Genomic DNA, 17,762 nt, shown 5'->3' with positions numbered 1-17,762 from the left:
CACCGTTCTAAATGAGGGAGCTAAACTCAATTATTTCTCACATTGCTGTCAGTTCTAGGATTTTATAACCCATAATCGTATGTATTAGGCAACACTGGAGGGGTCTTGCTGTGTCTTTGTCTCACCAGAGGGAGCTCATCACTTTTGAGGAGCAGAGCATTAAGATGAAGAGATCATTTAACTTGGAAGCAGGAGATGTGAATATGAATCTCTGCTGCTAACAACCTCCACAAAACAGAATGTGAACGTAGATAAATTACTGAAACTCTCTGAGCCTCAGTTTCTTCATCTAAAAAAGAAAACAAATATAGCAATAGGTTTCCATAGGAATAAAAGTTTGCCTAGAGGACTAGCTGAGTTACTATATGTGAACATTGTGAAGGAATATGAAATGGCCAGGGGTATCTATGGTACTATGTTTGTCTCTGTCCTAAGCCAGGATCTCTTCCTGGCTAACCAGAGGGAGAGCTGTCCTCTCTCCAGACACATAGTTAAGGCCTCTGAGGGAAGTTCCTTATGTAGGTGGTGGATCGAAGATGAATTATAAGGGACATTTTTTGATGAGAAACTACTTCTTATTTTAAAAAGGAGAAGGGATGATTTGTCTATCTTAATTATAGGTCTTGACAAAATTCTTACTCAGAAAACTGAAATTTAGAAACTAATGAAGTGCTAATAATAATGTTTTTATCCTTATAAAGTCTACTGTATAATGTTTTATATATATGTGTATATATATAAAATTTATATTTATATATAATTTATATAAAATTTATATAAATTATACACACACACACACACACACACATCTGCTAACATTCATTATCACATTTATCCCTATGGAGTAAGTTTCACCATTTCTGTTTCACAGATACAAAAACTGACACTCAGGGAGATGAAGTGACATGCTTCAGTCCACATAGCTGTAAATGGTAGAGGAGGACCCGGCTTGGGTCTTCCGACCCCCACAGAGCTCTGTGCTCTATCCCACTGGCTTTAAAATGCTTCATTCCCCCTTTGCTATATACTCTGTAAGTTTCCAAGTTAAGAGTATAAGACATTGGATGCCCATTCTTCTTTCTATAGAAATATCCACTATCCCCAAATCAGGCAAAGACCTCATCAAAAAGGAGAATTACAGACCGATTTCCCTGATGAATATGGACGCCAAAATCCTCAACAAGATCCTGGCTACTAGAATCCAACAGTACATTAAAAGGATTATCCATCATGACCAGGTGGGATTCATACCTGGGATGCAAGGGTGGTTCAACATTCGCAAATTGATCAGTGTGATAGATCATATCAACAAGAAAAGAGTCAAGAACCATATGATCCTCTCAATAGATGCAGAAAAAGCATTTGACAAGATACAGCATCCTTTCCTGATTAAAACATTTCAGAGTGTAGGGATAGAGGGTACATTCCTCAATTTCATAAAAACCATCTGTGAAAAGCCTACAGCAAATATCATTCTCAATAGGGAAAAGCTGGAAGCCTTTCCCTTAAGATCAGGAACACAACAAGGATGCCCACTCTCGCCATTATTATTCAACATAGTACTAGAAGTCCTTGCAACAGCAATCAGACAACAAAAAGGGATAAAAGGTATCCAGATCGACAAAGAAGAAGTCAAACTGTCTCTCTTTGCAGATGACATGATACTCTATGTGGAAAACCCAAAAGAATCCACCCCCAAACTACTAGAAGTTATAGAGCAATTCAGTAATGTGGCGGGATACAAAATCAATGCTCAGAAATCAGTTGCATTTCTATACACGAACAATGAGACTGAAGAAAGAGAAATTAGGGAATCCATTCCATTTACAATAGCACCAAAAATCATACGTTATCTCAGAATTAACTTAACCAGAGACGTAAAGGATCTATATTCTAGAAACTACAAATCACTCTTGAAAGACATTGAAGAAGACACAAAAAGATGGAAAATATTCCAAGCTCATGGATCGGAAGAATTAACATAGTTAAAATGTCCATGCTACCCAGAGCAATCTACACTTTCAATGCCATCCCGATCAAAATACCAATGACATTTTTCAAAGAACTGGAACAAACAGCCCTTAAATTTGTGTGGAACCAGAAAAGGCCCCGAATCGCCAAGGAATTGTTAAAAAGGAAAAACAAAGCCGGGGGCATCACGTTGCTGGATTTCAAGCTGTACTACAAAGCTGTGATCACAAAGACAGCATGGTACTGGCACAAAAACAGACACATAGACCAATGGAACATAATAGAGACCCCAGAAATGGACCCTCGGCTCTTTGGGCAACTAATCTTTGACAAAGCAGGAAAAAACATCCAGTGGAAAAAACACAGTCTCTTCAATAAATGGTGCTGGAAAAATTGGACAGCTACATGCAAAAGAATGAAACTTGACCACTCTCTCACACCATACACAAAGATAAACTCCAAATGGATGAAAGATCTAGATGTGAGACAGGAATCCATCAAAATCCTAGAGGAGAACATAGGCAGCAACCTCTTTGACATCGGCCACAGCAACTTTTTTCATGACACACCTCCAAAGGCAAGAGAAACAAAAGAAAAAATGAACTTGTGGGACTTCATCAAGATAAAAAGCTTCTGCACAGCCAAGGAAACAGTCAAAAAAACTAAGAGGCAGCCCACGGAATGGGAGAAGATATTTGCAAATGATACTACAGATAAAAGACTGGTATCCAAGATCTACAAAGAACTTCTCAAACTCAATACACAAGATACAAATAAACAAATCAAAAAAATGGGCAGAAGATATGAACAGACACTTTTCCAATGAAGACGTACAAATGGCTAACAGACACATGAAAAAATGTTCAAAATCATTAGCCATCAGGGAAATTCAAATCAAAACCACACTGAGATACCACCTTACGCCAGTTAGAATGACAAAAATTGACAAGGCAGGAAACAACAAATGTTGGAGAGGATGTGGAGAAAGGGGATCCCTCCTACATTGTTGGTGGGAATGTAAGTTGGTACAGCCACTCTGGAAAACAGTGTGCAGGTCCCATAAAAAGTTAAAAATTGAGCTACCCTATGATCCAGCCATTGCACTACTGGGTATTGACCCCAAAGATACAGACGTAGTGAAGAGAAGGGCCATATGCACCCCAATGTTCATAGCAGCATTGTCCACAATAGCTAAATCGTGGAAGGAGCCGAGATGCCCTTCAACAGATGACTGGATTAAGAAGATGTGGCCCATATATACAATGGAATATTACTCGGCCATCAAAAAAGAATGATTTCTCAACAATTTGCTGCAACATGGACGGGACTGGAGGAGATAATGCAAAGTGAAATAAGTCAAGCAGAGAAAGACAATTATCATATGTATCATTTATGGAACATAAGAAATAGGAAGATCAGTAGGAGAAGAAAGGGGGGGCAAACAGAAGGGGGAATGAACCATGAGAGACTATGGACTGTGGGAAACAAACTGGAGGCTTCAGAGGGGAGGGGGGTGGGCAAATGGGATAGGCTGGTGATGGGTGTTAAGGAGGGCACGTATTGCATGATGCATTGGGTGTTATACGCAAGTAATGAATCATGGAACTTTACATCAAAAACTAGGGATGTAGTGTATGGTGACTAACATAATATAATAAAAAATATTATTATAAAAAAGAAAAAAAAAGAAATATCCACTATAAAGAGGATTTTCATTCTACGATCTTAGAATTTATTAAACGTTTGTATAATAAAAAGCCACATATAAAATGCTTCTGCATTTTCCACAAACTCTTATACAGAATATGATCCATTATCTAGTACATTTTAAAATAAGACCTTAATGATGATAATAGTTTTAGGATTCAATTCCCCCAAAAAATAATGATAATACTTTCACCTGCCCTATTAAATGATAAATTTCCCTGCATCAGAAAAGAAAATCTTAGTCACTGTTCTTTCTCGCAGCAGATATTTTCCTTTGATCTTGTCATCTTTCTCTTTGGGTTACTTATATCTTCCTATTTCCCTATCCTACTTTCAATATTCTAGACATTCTTTGAATCCCACTCAGTTCATGAAATCTGTCTTTACTACCCACTGCAGAGAAGCCCCCTCTTCTGAACAACACAATATGTTGCCTCTAGTTTGCACATAGCTTATCAATTACTGGTGTGTATTACCGTCCTTATCTCAGGTTCAAAATCCAAAATCGGAATCAAGTAACATTTATTGCATGCCTACTATGTGCCTAGCACCATGCTCAGAATTGTAACATGTTACTTCTTCAGGTGTGTGTGCCCTCCTTAATAGCTGGAATTGTATATATCAACATACTCTTGTTTTCTAGCAGACTGTATGACATATAGCAAGTAGTCAGTAAATATCTGCTGGTGAAAGAGTTTAAGTCAATTTTCTTCCCTGACTTAAAAGAATATCAAAAGATAGAACTGTCCTCAAAATCTTGCTCATCCAGCTGCTCATTTCACAGGTGAGGCAATGAAATCAGGAGAAGGGAGATGGCTTGCCCAAAGTTATACAGCAAGTAAGATATCTGTTGAATGAATAAGTGAATAAACGTAAAACTCCTGACGTAAGAATGAAGCGAAGAAACAATGAGCATTTTACCTTGGGCAATGTGTAAAAGCTCATTGCTTACCTGGATAAATCCAACACCTGAAGTTCTGGGAAGTTGGAGAAGCTATGGCTGTCTAAATGCCTCAGGGGGTTAAAGCTCAGGTCCAGTTCCTTGGTTGACGTGGGGATGTTGTTGGGAATTTTGTCGAGATTCAGTTCCATGCATTTGTAAGTAATGTTAGGAACCACCTGCAATGATCACATGTTAGATACAGTATCTTTCTTAATGTGTGCACCTCAGCTGCCCTCTCCACTCCCCTCTCCTAAGCCAGAACCTTGGAGACCTCCAGTAAAAACACAGGGGCCATCTGTCCAACCATCAATCATCCAATCATCCATCCGTCCATCAATCATCCAGTTGTCCATCCATCCATCCATCCATCCATCCATCCATCCATCATCCAATCATCCATCTGCAACCACCCATCTGTCATCTAATCATCCATCCGTCATCCAACCATCCATCCATCTATCCATCCATCCACACACCCGTTCATTCATTCGTCCACTCACTTTTTAATTCTAAAATCTCTTACTCCAGATTTGGACGGGGGGAGCACCCACTATGTCCCCAGTTTTCTAACCTCTACTATCACAATTATAGCATTTAGGGAGAGGCAATGGAATCAAGTGGTGAAGAGCTGAGGCTCTGGAATCCCAAAGCCCTGGGTTTCACCCCAGTTCTTCCATGTGATTTGGGGCAGAGTGTTTTTCTCCAAGTACCCCCAAAATTGTATACAGCCTTGGGGAGACTACTAGTTAAGGTGTCCACACTTCACAGTAATAGCTCAGTTTTTGCCAGTGGCATTCTCTCCTTTGGCTCATTGACCTTAAATAGCAGGTGATACAGAAATGGGGAAAAAATCTTTAGGATGTGTGGACTCCAATGGTGAAACCTAGTAAATAAGGTCAAGTAGTTTATGCTCCTTTGGTTCATGTGCTTGTTTCCATCATACTTTCCCAAACTCTTTGTAAGCTCTTATTCTGTAACCTCCCATTTAATTTCTGGGTTCTCTGATTTCTTCAACAAAATTTCTTGCTTAAGCCAGCTAATTTTGGTTTTCTGTTTAAAACCAAAAGAATCTGTTAAAAGGATTAAATGAAATAAGGTATTTAAAGAGATTATCTCGAAGCCTATTACAGTGAAAATGATCAATAAATGTTAACATTTATTATTAGCAGTTATTATTAATCCCCTACCATATGTGGGCATATTTCTTATATGTTATATACTTTAATTTATCTTCAAATAAACCTTTTAAAGAAGAAGAATTCAGAGAGAAGAAGTAATATGCATAGAGTATCACAGGTCACAAGTGCAGCTCTTCGCTTCAGTGGCATGTCTCCTGAAATGCTACCCCTTATAGGAGCCTCCCAGACCATACTATGTAATAACGGATGATAACAGGCTTCCTTTCTTCACCCTCTTCCATCTACCTCCATTCGGTGTATCACCATCTAATATCAATTACCTATGTGATCGTTCCATTTGTGTTGTTCATTTCCCTCACTAGATTGTAAGCTTTGGTATTCTTGCTCTCTGCTGTCTCTCCCACGCTCAGAATTGTGCCTGGCAAATGGTTAATGCTTATTATTTATTGAATAAATGAATGAATAACTGATTGAATGAAGATTTGCTTAAATCCAAATTGTAGGCCTTTTCTCTAAGTGCTGTGGGCAGTGCCAAGACCCATGTGATACGGCTCCAGACTTCAGTGAGCTCACAATCTAGAGGAAGAGTTGAGATAGGAACACTACTCATACTACTGAAAAGGGCCATAAACCAGGCCTGGACAATACCTTCCTCCAGCTCATAAATGGTAGAGATCAATTCCAGATTCAAGGATTATAGAGTGTTTCTGAGAAAGAGAGAATTTCAAGATGAGTCTTGAAGGATGAGTAAGATTTGGATATGCGGAAAGAGGAAAAAGGAGAGAGCAGTGTAAGCAAGAAGGAATGGAAACTAATTCAGATGAACTAGGAGTGTAAAACTAGGTAGGTGGGGTATGAACTAGGAGTGTAAAACCTAAGTAGGTGGGGAAGCCAGAGCCTTGTGGCGATACTTTTAATTATCTAACACGTATAATTTGAGCACCTACTATGTGCTATGCACTGGGTGTAGTGTAAGCCTTGACAGTTGGCTTTTGTCGTAATGCAGGTGCCTGATTTAAGCTTTGATTGGGGAGGCATCCACTTCAAAGAGGGGTATTTCCAAGAAACATAATGCCAGCCACATGACTAGATAAAGAGCCAGGCCACTTCACCTCACTGAGCATTCTTCCTGCCCCCCCCAAACCCTTCCTAAATACCTGCTCTTGTGTTTAAATTCACCAATAAAGAGGGAGCCAGGGAAACCCTAGTCCCCCATCCTCAACCCCAATAATAACAGAACTGCACGTGCTTGAGAGCTGTTTCTCTCTACCCTCAGCATTGCTCGGTAATTTCCAGGTCTTAGAAGTAATCAACTTTCAGTTTTTCAAAGTTTCCTGATGGTTATTGCTGAAGGGTACCTTATAATCATAAAGAACCACAGGGGCTGGTCCAACCATAACATGGGTTATTGATAGGCTGGGACCAGCACTAAACACTGGGATACAGTGGTAAATAAAATCAGCAATGATGTTGTTCGCTTATAGATCCCATTCCAAAGGGAAGGACAAACAAGGAACAAATACGCAAAAAACATATAATGACAGGCTATAAAAAAATAAACATCTAGAGATTAGAGGCAAATATGGGGTGTGGGGAGTTCTACATGAGGTGATCAAGGAATACTTCCAGTAGGAGGTGACATTTAAGCAGAAATTAAATGAAGTGAAGGGTTAAGTCATGAAGAAATCTAAGACTGCACCATCCAGCATGGAAGCACTAGCCACACATGGCTCTTGAGCACGAGAAACTTAGTCTAAGCTGAGAGGCATGTAAACTGTAAAATATATACTAAATTACAAACACTTACTACCAAAGAAAGAATGTGAAATATTTTATTAATAGTTTAGTATATATTACATTTTCAAATAATATTTTGAATATACTGGGTTAAATTAAAATATTATTAAAGTTAAATTTACCAATTTTAATTTTTTCAATGTGGCTACTAGAAAATTTAAAGCTGTATCTAACTGATGAATCGTTGAACACTACATCTGGAATTAATGATGTACTATATGTTGGCTAATTGAATTTAAATTAAAAAGAAAACTTAAAAAGACATTAGAATGGGGGTGCCTGGGTCATTCAGTTGGTTAAGTGACCGACTCTTGATTTGGCTCGGATCATGATCTCAGGGTTGTGAAATCAAGCCCTATGATAGGTTCGGCACTCAGCACAGTCTGCTTGGGATTCTGTCCCTTTCCCTTTGCCCCTCCCCCTCCGCTCACACATGCACACACAGTTTCTCTTTCTCTCTCTCTAGGGAGAAAAAAAAAGACATTAAAATGATTGGTAAAAAAAATAACAATTATTAACTTCCAGTCATTAATTAACTGATTAATTAATTTAGCTAAAATTTAGTTAAATAAAAATTTGGCTAAATTTAGTTACATTTATTATTTAAATTTAAATAAGTTCATGTGACCCACATGGTATTGCCTTTGGGCAGCAGTGATCTAGGAGCAAAGCATTCTAGCTAGAGGAAATAGTCTGTGCAAAGGTCCTGGGGTAGCAACTGTCCTAATAGCACTCAGAAGTTATTACAAGTTGTTAAGGTGGCAATTTGTTAGAAATGAACCTCACGCAAAACAACAACAAATAAACAACAAATGAAAATCTGCAGAATGAATTAGAGTGGAAAGCGGACTAGGAGGCAGGAGACCAGTCACTATCCAAGAGTCAAGGCAAGGGGGACTGAGGACCCGCCCTAGGGTGACACCGAGGCGATGGACGGGGTTGGACAGGTTTTGGAGACTGAGAATATGGCATGTGGGGAAAGGGAAGGTGTGATTTTATCCAGGGGTGACTGATTAGAGGATCCATTCCCATTAACCTAACAGCAGGAGGGACACAGAGAAGACAATGAGCAGGGCTCTGGGTAGGGAATTAGAGGAAGGGAGGACTTTGAGATGACAAATTCATCTTTGTTACATATTAAAGTATATATTTCCCCAATGCCCTCAATCTCAGGACTCTGGCTGATTATACTTTTCTTGAGTTTCTGACTCTGCCACACACTAAATCCCAGGACAGTCCCTCGGTTGTTGGGTTCTACTATGGGTTTTCCAAGCACTTGTGAAGTCCACGCAAGGGAAAGCAAAAGAGATCCATCATGAATGAGATTATGCAAAAGTCGTTTGGTGTTTCACAAAGAAAGAAACCATTGCATTAGCTGTCATTTTACATGGTTCTCTCTCCCTTTTCCCCCTTCTCTCTGTCTCTTTCTCTCCGTCTTTTTCTTTATTTCTCTCTCCACTTTTCTTTTCCAATCTCATTTCTTTTCTTCCTTGAAACTAGGGCTAGATCTAAAAGTCTGGAATCCACTTAGAAAATTCTCCCTATTAAGAGACAAAACACAAAACAAAACACCTTCCTGAAACTGAAAGGGGCAAAGTGAGTGCCTGAAGCTGAGTCCGCCAGCAGAAAGGAATGACAGGAAGCAGACCTCTTACAACTCTCTGCTGAAGTAGGTATTATTATAAGGCTTCTATGGATGTAAAAACTAGCTTCAGAGAGGTTTAATTACTTCTTCAAGGCCACACAGCCCAGAAGTCAAAGAAGAGTGATTTTAAGCAGATCTATCTGACCTAAAGCTCCTATTAGCCCTTGAAGTCCTAAATGGGCCATGAGCCCACTGGCTGCCTATTGGTGCAATGTAACCGTGAACTGTGGCTTCTCAAGTCCTTAAGGTAATTTGCTTCCTTGTTGCAAATGAAACTAGCCAACTAGGAGGGAGCCACAGTGGGAAGTTCAAGGCAGAGAGCAGTTTTTCAGAAGCAAGGCAAATTTCTCAGGAGATGAACTGCTATGGAACCACATACCTGCACACAAGGCTCCCAGCTCTCGGGTCTCAGGAAGGAGAGGAAGGCCATGGCTGGGATCAGCATCCCAGCCAGGCGGGTAGGAGACATCATTTTGGCATTTTCTGTGTCCAGAAGGGGCTCTGTGAAACATGACACGCTGTATCCGCCTGCTGGGGTGGCCGCTGGGGCACTGCCGCCTTCTCTCTCGCCCCTGCCGGGTGCCCCAGGACAATTACTGTATTCAGAACAGCGCTGCTGCGTTCAGGGCAGGAGGAAGTGAGAGTGGCAACCTTAGCATTCTGGGCTTTTGTTTCTCTAATATTTATGTCCCCAGTCACAGGAGAGGAAGTTAGAAGAAGAAGAACAAAACGTCTGCAGATCAGTGGTCCAAGTAACAGCAAGAGGAAGCTGGCTTCCATCCCAGGAAGTCATCTGACCTCCGGGTTAGTGAACTTGGGAAAACAGTCAGACCGGTCAAACAGCCTGAACGACAGTCCGGGACGGTGGCTTTCTGATTTCCTTTTAGTAGTGCAAACTCGCCCTGTGTCTACGTTTCCTAGCACCACCATGACAGATTACCACAGGCTGGGAGGCTTCAAGGACAGACATTTATTTGCTTATGAAATTCTGGAGGCTCGAAGTCTGAGATCAGGGTGTCAGTGGGCTTGATTGTTTCTCAGGCTCTCCCTGTGGCTTGCAGGTGCCTGTCTTCACTTGGTTTTCCCTCCTTGTGTGTCTGTACCCTAATTTTCCCTTCTGAGAAGGACACCAGCCATTTTGGATTAGAACGTACCTGTATGACCTCATTTTACCTGAAGTACCTTTTCAAAGGTCCAGCCCCAAAACACAGTCCTGTTCTGAGGTCCTGGAGGACTTCAGTAGGGATTTTGAGGGGAATATAATTCAGCCCACAGTAATGTCCTCTCTTGTGAAATCCTGTGAAGAAACTCATGTTTGTGAAACTGAAAACGCAGCTCAGTGAACCACCATTCGAAAAGCACAGGAATATTGGGAGGAGATTGGAATGAAGAATCACATATACTGAAATTCATATTGAGCCTGGGTAACTTACGGCCCCGTGGCTCCTGCTGATCCTTAATTTCTAGTCTGCAAAATGGGACAATGGTTTTAATCCACAGCAGAAACTCACATTTATGAAATTCGTAAAAATCAAGCCATGTGATAGTAGTCCAAGGAGACAAGCCATCAAGCCTTAGTTTCTCGTCTTTGCAATGGAGACAATCACGTTTGTCTTATGAGATCAACATTAGTTAATTTACGTAAAATGCTTAGCCTAGTGCATGTTTTGTCAGTGTATTCCATAAATTGGTAACTATTGTGATCATTAAACGTATGAGTAAAATGGGGATAATAATAAATACCTCAAAGTATTACTATGGGAGTAAATCAGCTGGCATTTGTGAAGCTTTTAGAGTATCTGGGATGCAGCAAGTGCAAGGCAAGTTTCGGTTAAATAAGCACATAGGTACAAATGGGGATATTCTGGGCATTGTGTCCTAGATAATTCTATCAAGATGTCCTGCATGGACCTCAGATCTTCATACCTAAAATCAAGCTGTGAGGGAGCATGTCATAGGGGACTGAGCACAAACTCTTGCAGGCCTCTTCAGCACAGCTGTAAAATTAAACTGAAAGTAGTCCTACTGTCAAAACTTCGCTTTAATTGAGATGATATAAAGGTCATAGGAGGTGCTTAATAAAGTTTAGTTCTCTGGAAAGTTAATAGCATTTCACTTCCATATTGTCATTCCAGATGGAAATCACTTTGATTTCTTCATTTTTCTCATCAACTGCATGTTAACCATATTTTGTTACTTTCTGTATATTTGTTCTTTTGGCATCTGGCCTTGCTGGCTAGCATCACCACCCCTCCCAGGGCCGGCCAGTCCTTAGAGACAGCAAGGGGTTTGCCCTGGTGTTCACTTTTCATGTGCCAATGAACCAATTCAAAACTCCTACTCTAGATGGCAGTATTCTGCCCGAATCATCACAGGGCCAGGTGCCAGATATCTAGAGAAAGCCCCCGTACCCCACAGCCTCCTGAAATTATTCAAACTAGCCAATTTTAAGCCTGCTTATCCTGCCTTTCCTTGCCTTTCCCACAGAAACTACAGCAAAGGCTCTTGCCCATGCCTTCCGCTTGCTCCTTCTACCTCCTGCCTGATTCTGGTGCTTCCCCCTGTGGCCCTGCATGGGGTGGGGTGCAGCCCCCTCCTTGGGAACTGTAACAAACCTTATTTTCAATGGCAATCATCTCTTGATCCATTGGTCTCATCACACCTGAAAAATAAAAGCCTTATTTGAAAATAAAACATTCTACCATCTCCTAGAGAGTTGATCTATAAAATAATTCTAAAATGTCAGTCTTCGTTTCTATTGGCATTACCACTGAATATATCCCTTGGCCTAGATGAGTGGAATACACTATTAACGGGTCTCTCAGGGACCAGGCTCATTTCTTCCAACGTCTTAACTCTTCTAATCCATCCCTTATCCTGAAATCAAAGCAATCCTAAAATGCAAATAAAATTACCTCATGTTAATAATATTCTAATGCTCTGTATTACCTAGACTTCATGCCTCATGCCTCTATCCCCCACTATACACACACACACACACGCACTCTCTCTCTCTCTCTCCCTCTCCACCTTCTAAGAAACAAACGTGTGTTATCTTATGCCAGACATAAGGAGACCCCATTACTAGAACACAACACTTAAGTGAATAGAGTAGTATGCGTGTAATGGTGCAAACCCCCTTTCTTCCCATCACTAAAGAGAAAACCCCATGATGGTCAAGATGAGGAGTAAGAGAAAGAGTTCAAGACAATCTCTCAGACTGTGTTTCATGAGATGTTAATACACATGTTTTATAGAAGTCTTCCTGAAAAATGTTCCTAGCTATGACTGGGGAATTAATGACAGAGCCTTGTGAAGAGGCTCTTTCCCCCTCCTTGGGATTAACACACTATGATCTACTGACCTTGGTCAAAGAGATCTCAGTTGTGTGTGCCTCTGCCAGTAGACAGGCAGTGTATCAGTTACAGAAGAGAAACTCCTGGGCCCATGATTTCTGCTACAATACAGTAGTAATTACACCCTGGCCACAGTGGTGGAAACTAGGCCAGCAGGGTGGGCAGCAACTTGCGTTTCTAGTCCAGGTGGAGCAAGGTCAACAGGACCTGTAATCATTCAATTGGTTGAGGAATTTCCATCTTCATCGGAGTTCTGGAAGAAGTCTTTGATATTCTTTGGCAGGCACTGCATGTTTCATAAGAAATAAAGAAAGGGCAAAACTGACCTGTGTTAGGTTAGGCTAATTTCTGTATCAACCTTCGGTGACTCAAAACAATAAAAGTTGATGTCTTGCTCAGGCAATGTTCAATGAGAATATTCTTGATTGATGGATCCAGGATCGTTTTATTTCAATATGGTACCATATTCAATATGCAGCCTCTAAGTTTGCTGTGAAACGTGAAAAGAGCATAGGAAGACACACAGGAGCTTAGATGCCACTGCTCAGAAATGACCTGCATTATCTCTGCTTTCACTCCCTTGGCCAGAACTAGTCCCAAGACTACACCCAGTGGGGACTCTGTCTCCTAAGCTTTAGGCCTCCTATTCTGTACCCAGAACTCATATGCATGCACACACATGCACACACACAGCCACTGGTGGGTACCGCTCCACAGCACCAATTCTATGTTATGGAAAGGAAATACAAGTCATCCTTGATCAGAGAATTATCTGGGCCACAACATTAGTATCCTGTAATATTCATTTATGGTAATTAAAATAAAATAGTAAGAGTGAACAATCACAACATAGCCTGGCTCAGAGAAGAAAGGCCCAATTAGTTTGACATATCTAAGAACCAAATTTGATTCTACCCAGTGGTTCCAAGTTTCACATTTTTTCACATGTTAACACCTCTCAAATCAGAATGTGTCTCATAATTGACAATATATTACGATCATAATTTGTTTTATTCTTTGTCCAATAAAGTAATGGTACATCTTACAATCAGTGGCATCTTACATTCAGTGAAGAGCAGTGCATCGCTAAGAGGACAAGCAACAACAAAACACAAGTTAAAAAAGGAAGCAAATTGTTAAAAAGAGAATAAAGAGATTTATTTTCTAAGGACTCCTTACAACATATTCTAGGCTAATATATATCTGCATCTACAAAGGGACACAGAACACTCAACATTTCCTTTTTGGACCCACAGACTCTCTTTTATCTTTGGATACCCACTACCAGTCCTGTATCCTTTTACGTGCCCTGGACCAACATTCCTGTGATCTAAAGCACAAGAAAAAAACAAAACAAAATGAAAAACAAAAATGCTGTTTTTAAGCAGAAGCATAAAGTGTACCTTCCTGGCTCCAGGTGACCCAATTCCTGTCTCTGGGGCTGGGTCCTGACACTAAGTACTACCCCATAAGTCTTAATACTTTCTCCAGAATACCTTGAGTACCAAGGGTGCGTGAGGGTACTCCCCAGGAGCTAGCAAGGCAAACAGTGTGAGTAGTGCCTACCTCCCCAGCCTGAAATGTTTATGACCTTTCCTGTGTTATTTTTAAAAATTACTTTGAATTTCCCATCTCTGTATCATCTGTCTCTACCAGTAGAATATAAGCTCCATGAGGGAAGAGGCTTTATCAGATGTTCCCATGTGTTGTGCCTGAGTAGATACTCAGTAAATAGCTGGTGAATGAATCAGTGAACAATGTATCTGAATTTGTTTTCAATATGTGACTGGGATTTTAGTGTACTCCTCACCTTTCCATACCGAGTACTGTGACTCTTATTTATCAGTGATTATTCTGGGCTTTTTCTTATGCTTTTCTACCTCCTAATATCCCCTGGGGATACATGTGTCCCAGGTTAAGCAACACAGAGGTACATAGAGTCACAGCCAGTGGGTTAAGATGAAAATACTTGTTGCAGTAAACACCGTACCTTCTCCAGGGGTAGAAAAACCCTTTGTCTCTTGTACTCATGAGCCTGAGGCAAGAGGTTGATTATAGCCAGGAGACTCTCCCCTCTTTGCTCTACCTCACTACTCATCAAATTTCCCAGTTCATTCAGACTCTGGAAAAGCATCTTGTAATGCAGAGAGGGCTATATTTTAAAATATTTAATTACTTGATTTACTTTCTGACACCATCATTTCTTGGTGTGAGACTTACCTTATCATCATGAGTTTCCTTTTTTTTTTTTTTTTTGATGGTTATAGGTTGATTAGTGTAGCTGCTAATCCTATTTTATTTTTTTATTTTTTTCTTATAATAATTTTTATTTTGTTATGTTAGTCACCATACAGTATATCCTTAGTTTTTGATGCAATGTTCCATGATTCATTATTTGCGCATAACACCCAGTGCTCCATGAAATATGTACCCTCCTTATTACCCATCACCGGCTTATCCCAACCCCCCACCCCCCTCCCCTCTGAAGCCCTCAGTTTGTTTCCCAGAGTCCATAGTCTCTCATGGTTCATTCCCCCTTCTGTTTGCCCCCTCTTCATTCTTCCCTTCCTTCTCCTACCGATCTTCCTACTTCTTATGTTCCATAAATGAGCGAAACCATATGATAATTGTCTTTCTCTGCTTGACTTATTTCACTTAGCATAATCTCCTCCAGTCCCGTGCATGTTGCTGCAAATGTTGTGTTATCGCTTTTTCTGAGGGCTGAGTAATATTCCATGAGTTTCCTTAACTGTATAATGGAAATAACACTGTGGCCTAATTAATAGTATTCCTTGAGAGTTAAGTGAGGATGTACCTAAAAACATTACCGTTTCACACAAATGTTGACTGTCATTCATTTATTCATTCATTAATTCACTCACCAAATATGTGCTGAATGTTTAAACTCTACCAGGCACTGTTCTAGGCACAAAGGACACGGCCATGAACAAAACAACACCTGCTCTCATGGAACTTAAGTTCTAACAAGGAGAGAGCCAACAGCAATTATAAATTATATAGTACGTTAGACAATGTTAATGTATGTGGATGAAAATTTTTAAAAGTGAGTGGGGGGATGAAGAATTAAGTGAGACTGAAGGGTTTGTTGTTGTTGTTGTTTAAGTAGGCTCCATGTCCAACATGGGGCTTAAACTCATGAGGAGTACCCGATACTGAAGTTTTAAATAGGGCAGTCTGAGTATGAAAAAGTAACATTCTGAGCAAATTCTTGAAGGATTAGCTAACTGTGCAGGTATCTGGGGGAATATTGCAGTTAGAATAGTGGTTTTCAGGGGCGCCTGTGTGGCTCAGTCGTTAAGCGTCTGCCTTCGGCTCAGGGCGTGATCCTGGTGTTATGGGATCAAGCCCTGCATCAGGCTCCTCCACTGGGAGCCTGCTTCTTCCTCTCCCACTCCCGTTGCTTGTGTTCCCTCTCTCTCTCTGTCAAATAAATAAATTAAATCTAAAAAAAAAAAAAAAAAAAAAAAAAGAATAGTGGTTTTCAGCTGGAGGTTGTTTTGCCCCTAGGGGTCTTTTGGCAGTTAATGCCCCTGCAGGCATTTTTGGCTGTTATGACTTGGGAGCAGGGAGTGTTGCCATTGGCATCCAGTCAGTAAGGTTCAGGGGTGCTGCTAACATCCACAATGCACAAGATAGGCCCCTAATCTAAAATACCAATAGTGCCAAGGTTAAGAAACCCTAAGTTAGAAGGATAAGCCAGTGCAAAGGTCTAAACGCAGGAAATTGCCAGAACCAGCAAGGAAGCCAGTGTAGAGAGATGGTCATCCAGGTCACTTAGGGCACTGTAGACCACTGTAAAGATTTTGTATCTTCTGGATACCTGCCCAAGCCTCCCCAAGGAAGCCATTGTCACTCTCTCCTCAAGCTCCCCCAGCAACCATCTGTTATGCTCAGGAGGGATGACTTGTCTGCCTCTCTCACTACACTCTCAGCTCCTCGATGACAGCAACCAAACCTGGCCCATGTCCACACCCCATGCCTAGCACAGTGCTTATACCCAGTTCAATGCATCGTTAGTCACATCAATGATTATACAAATAACTTTGGATGACAATAATAATTGATTTGATTTTTATTTCATATACAAGCTAATAAGGTTCAAGAGAGGACAAATTGTGAATACTCATAGCTGTAGCTCCACTGCCTCATCAGTACCAGGTACATAATAGGTGTTCAATAAAAATTAATCGAATAAAAGAATGAGTAGATTATATACAGTCAGCCCATCCCTTAATGCTGGTCAGTCAGATGTTTCCTCATCTTAGCAACTTTCTTGCAAAAGAGGAAGGAAAAATTGAAAAGGGATGCCTGTATGGGGCACCTGGGTGCCTCAGTTGATAAGCGACCGATGCTTGATTTTGGCTCAGGTCATGATCTCAGGGTCATAAGATCGAGCCCTGCATTGGCCTCCGTGCTCAGTGGGGAGTCTCTGCTTATTTTCTCTCTCCCTCTGCCCCTAACCCCCTCAAATAAATAAATAAATATTTTTTAAAAGAAGAAAAAAAAAGGTGTATCCTCCCTTTTTCTAGAAGACAGCCTATGACAACATATTTCGAGCTGCTATCTGATGCAATCCTGTGCTAGACTTGTAGGTCCATTATAACACAGCTCTGTGGACAGCACATGCTTGCATAACCCAGGGCATGTATCTTTGGGGGGAAAAGGGTAAGGAAATGAGTAAATAAATATTATTTTTCAACTACCTGGTTGATTCCATGGGTGGCTTTCTTCTCTTTCAGTCTCCTACACTAGAAGAATCCAGATACCTAGAAATGATCAGGGAGAAAAATGATGGGAAAATATGCAGAGTGAGCAGATACACTTAGAGCACTGAAAAGTACCTAGGGAATGCCCTCCTTGAGGTTCAAGAAATATAATTCAATCCATACAGAGTCTAAAGTGTGGTACAGAATTCAGAACAACATTCCTAGGGGGATGAACTTATCTCATGGACACTCCACAGATCCCCACTTTTATTCCTGGCCTTTGTGAGAGCTGTACCTGAGACCTATCCCTTCCACTGCAAACAGCATCATCCCCAAACCCTACTCCTTGCGTGATCTCCACCACCCCTGCAGACCCTTGATCCTTCTCTTCTTCCCAAATCGAGCCATCCTGTTAACTACAGACTTTAAGATGAGTTGATAGTTTTCTTCTGCTTGGCTTGGAGTCATTGGTGGGCA

General features: G+C 40.8%; 1 protein-coding gene across 3 annotated transcripts in view; it reads right to left on the bottom strand.

Moving 5' to 3' along the window:
* The window catches only part of TLR4 (toll like receptor 4), a 48,674-nt gene that overhangs the window by 3,950 nt on the left and 26,962 nt on the right, over positions 1-17,762 (bottom strand). For 2 of the 3 annotated variants that reach the window (XM_044389550.3, XM_048223335.2), the window contains 4 exons: positions 17,283-17,345; positions 12,885-13,048; positions 9,582-11,864; positions 4,631-4,797 (listed from right to left, as the gene is read on the bottom strand). In XM_044389550.3, the coding sequence (XP_044245485.2) occupies positions 4,631-4,797; positions 9,582-9,674 (260 nt within the window). In that variant the 5' untranslated portion in view covers positions 9,675-11,864; positions 12,885-13,048; positions 17,283-17,345. Of the gene's footprint in view, positions 1-4,630; positions 4,798-9,581; positions 13,049-17,282; positions 17,346-17,762 lie in introns of all 3 variants that reach the window. The other variant, XM_048223336.2, reaches the window with a different exon arrangement.

The sequence above is a fragment of the Ursus arctos genome, unplaced genomic scaffold (assembly GCF_023065955.2).
Source record: "Ursus arctos isolate Adak ecotype North America unplaced genomic scaffold, UrsArc2.0 scaffold_18, whole genome shotgun sequence".
Lineage (NCBI taxonomy): Eukaryota > Metazoa > Chordata > Mammalia > Carnivora > Ursidae > Ursus > Ursus arctos.
The sequence above is the reverse complement of the archived record's forward strand: the minus strand, read 5'-3'. Positions and strand labels throughout refer to the sequence as shown.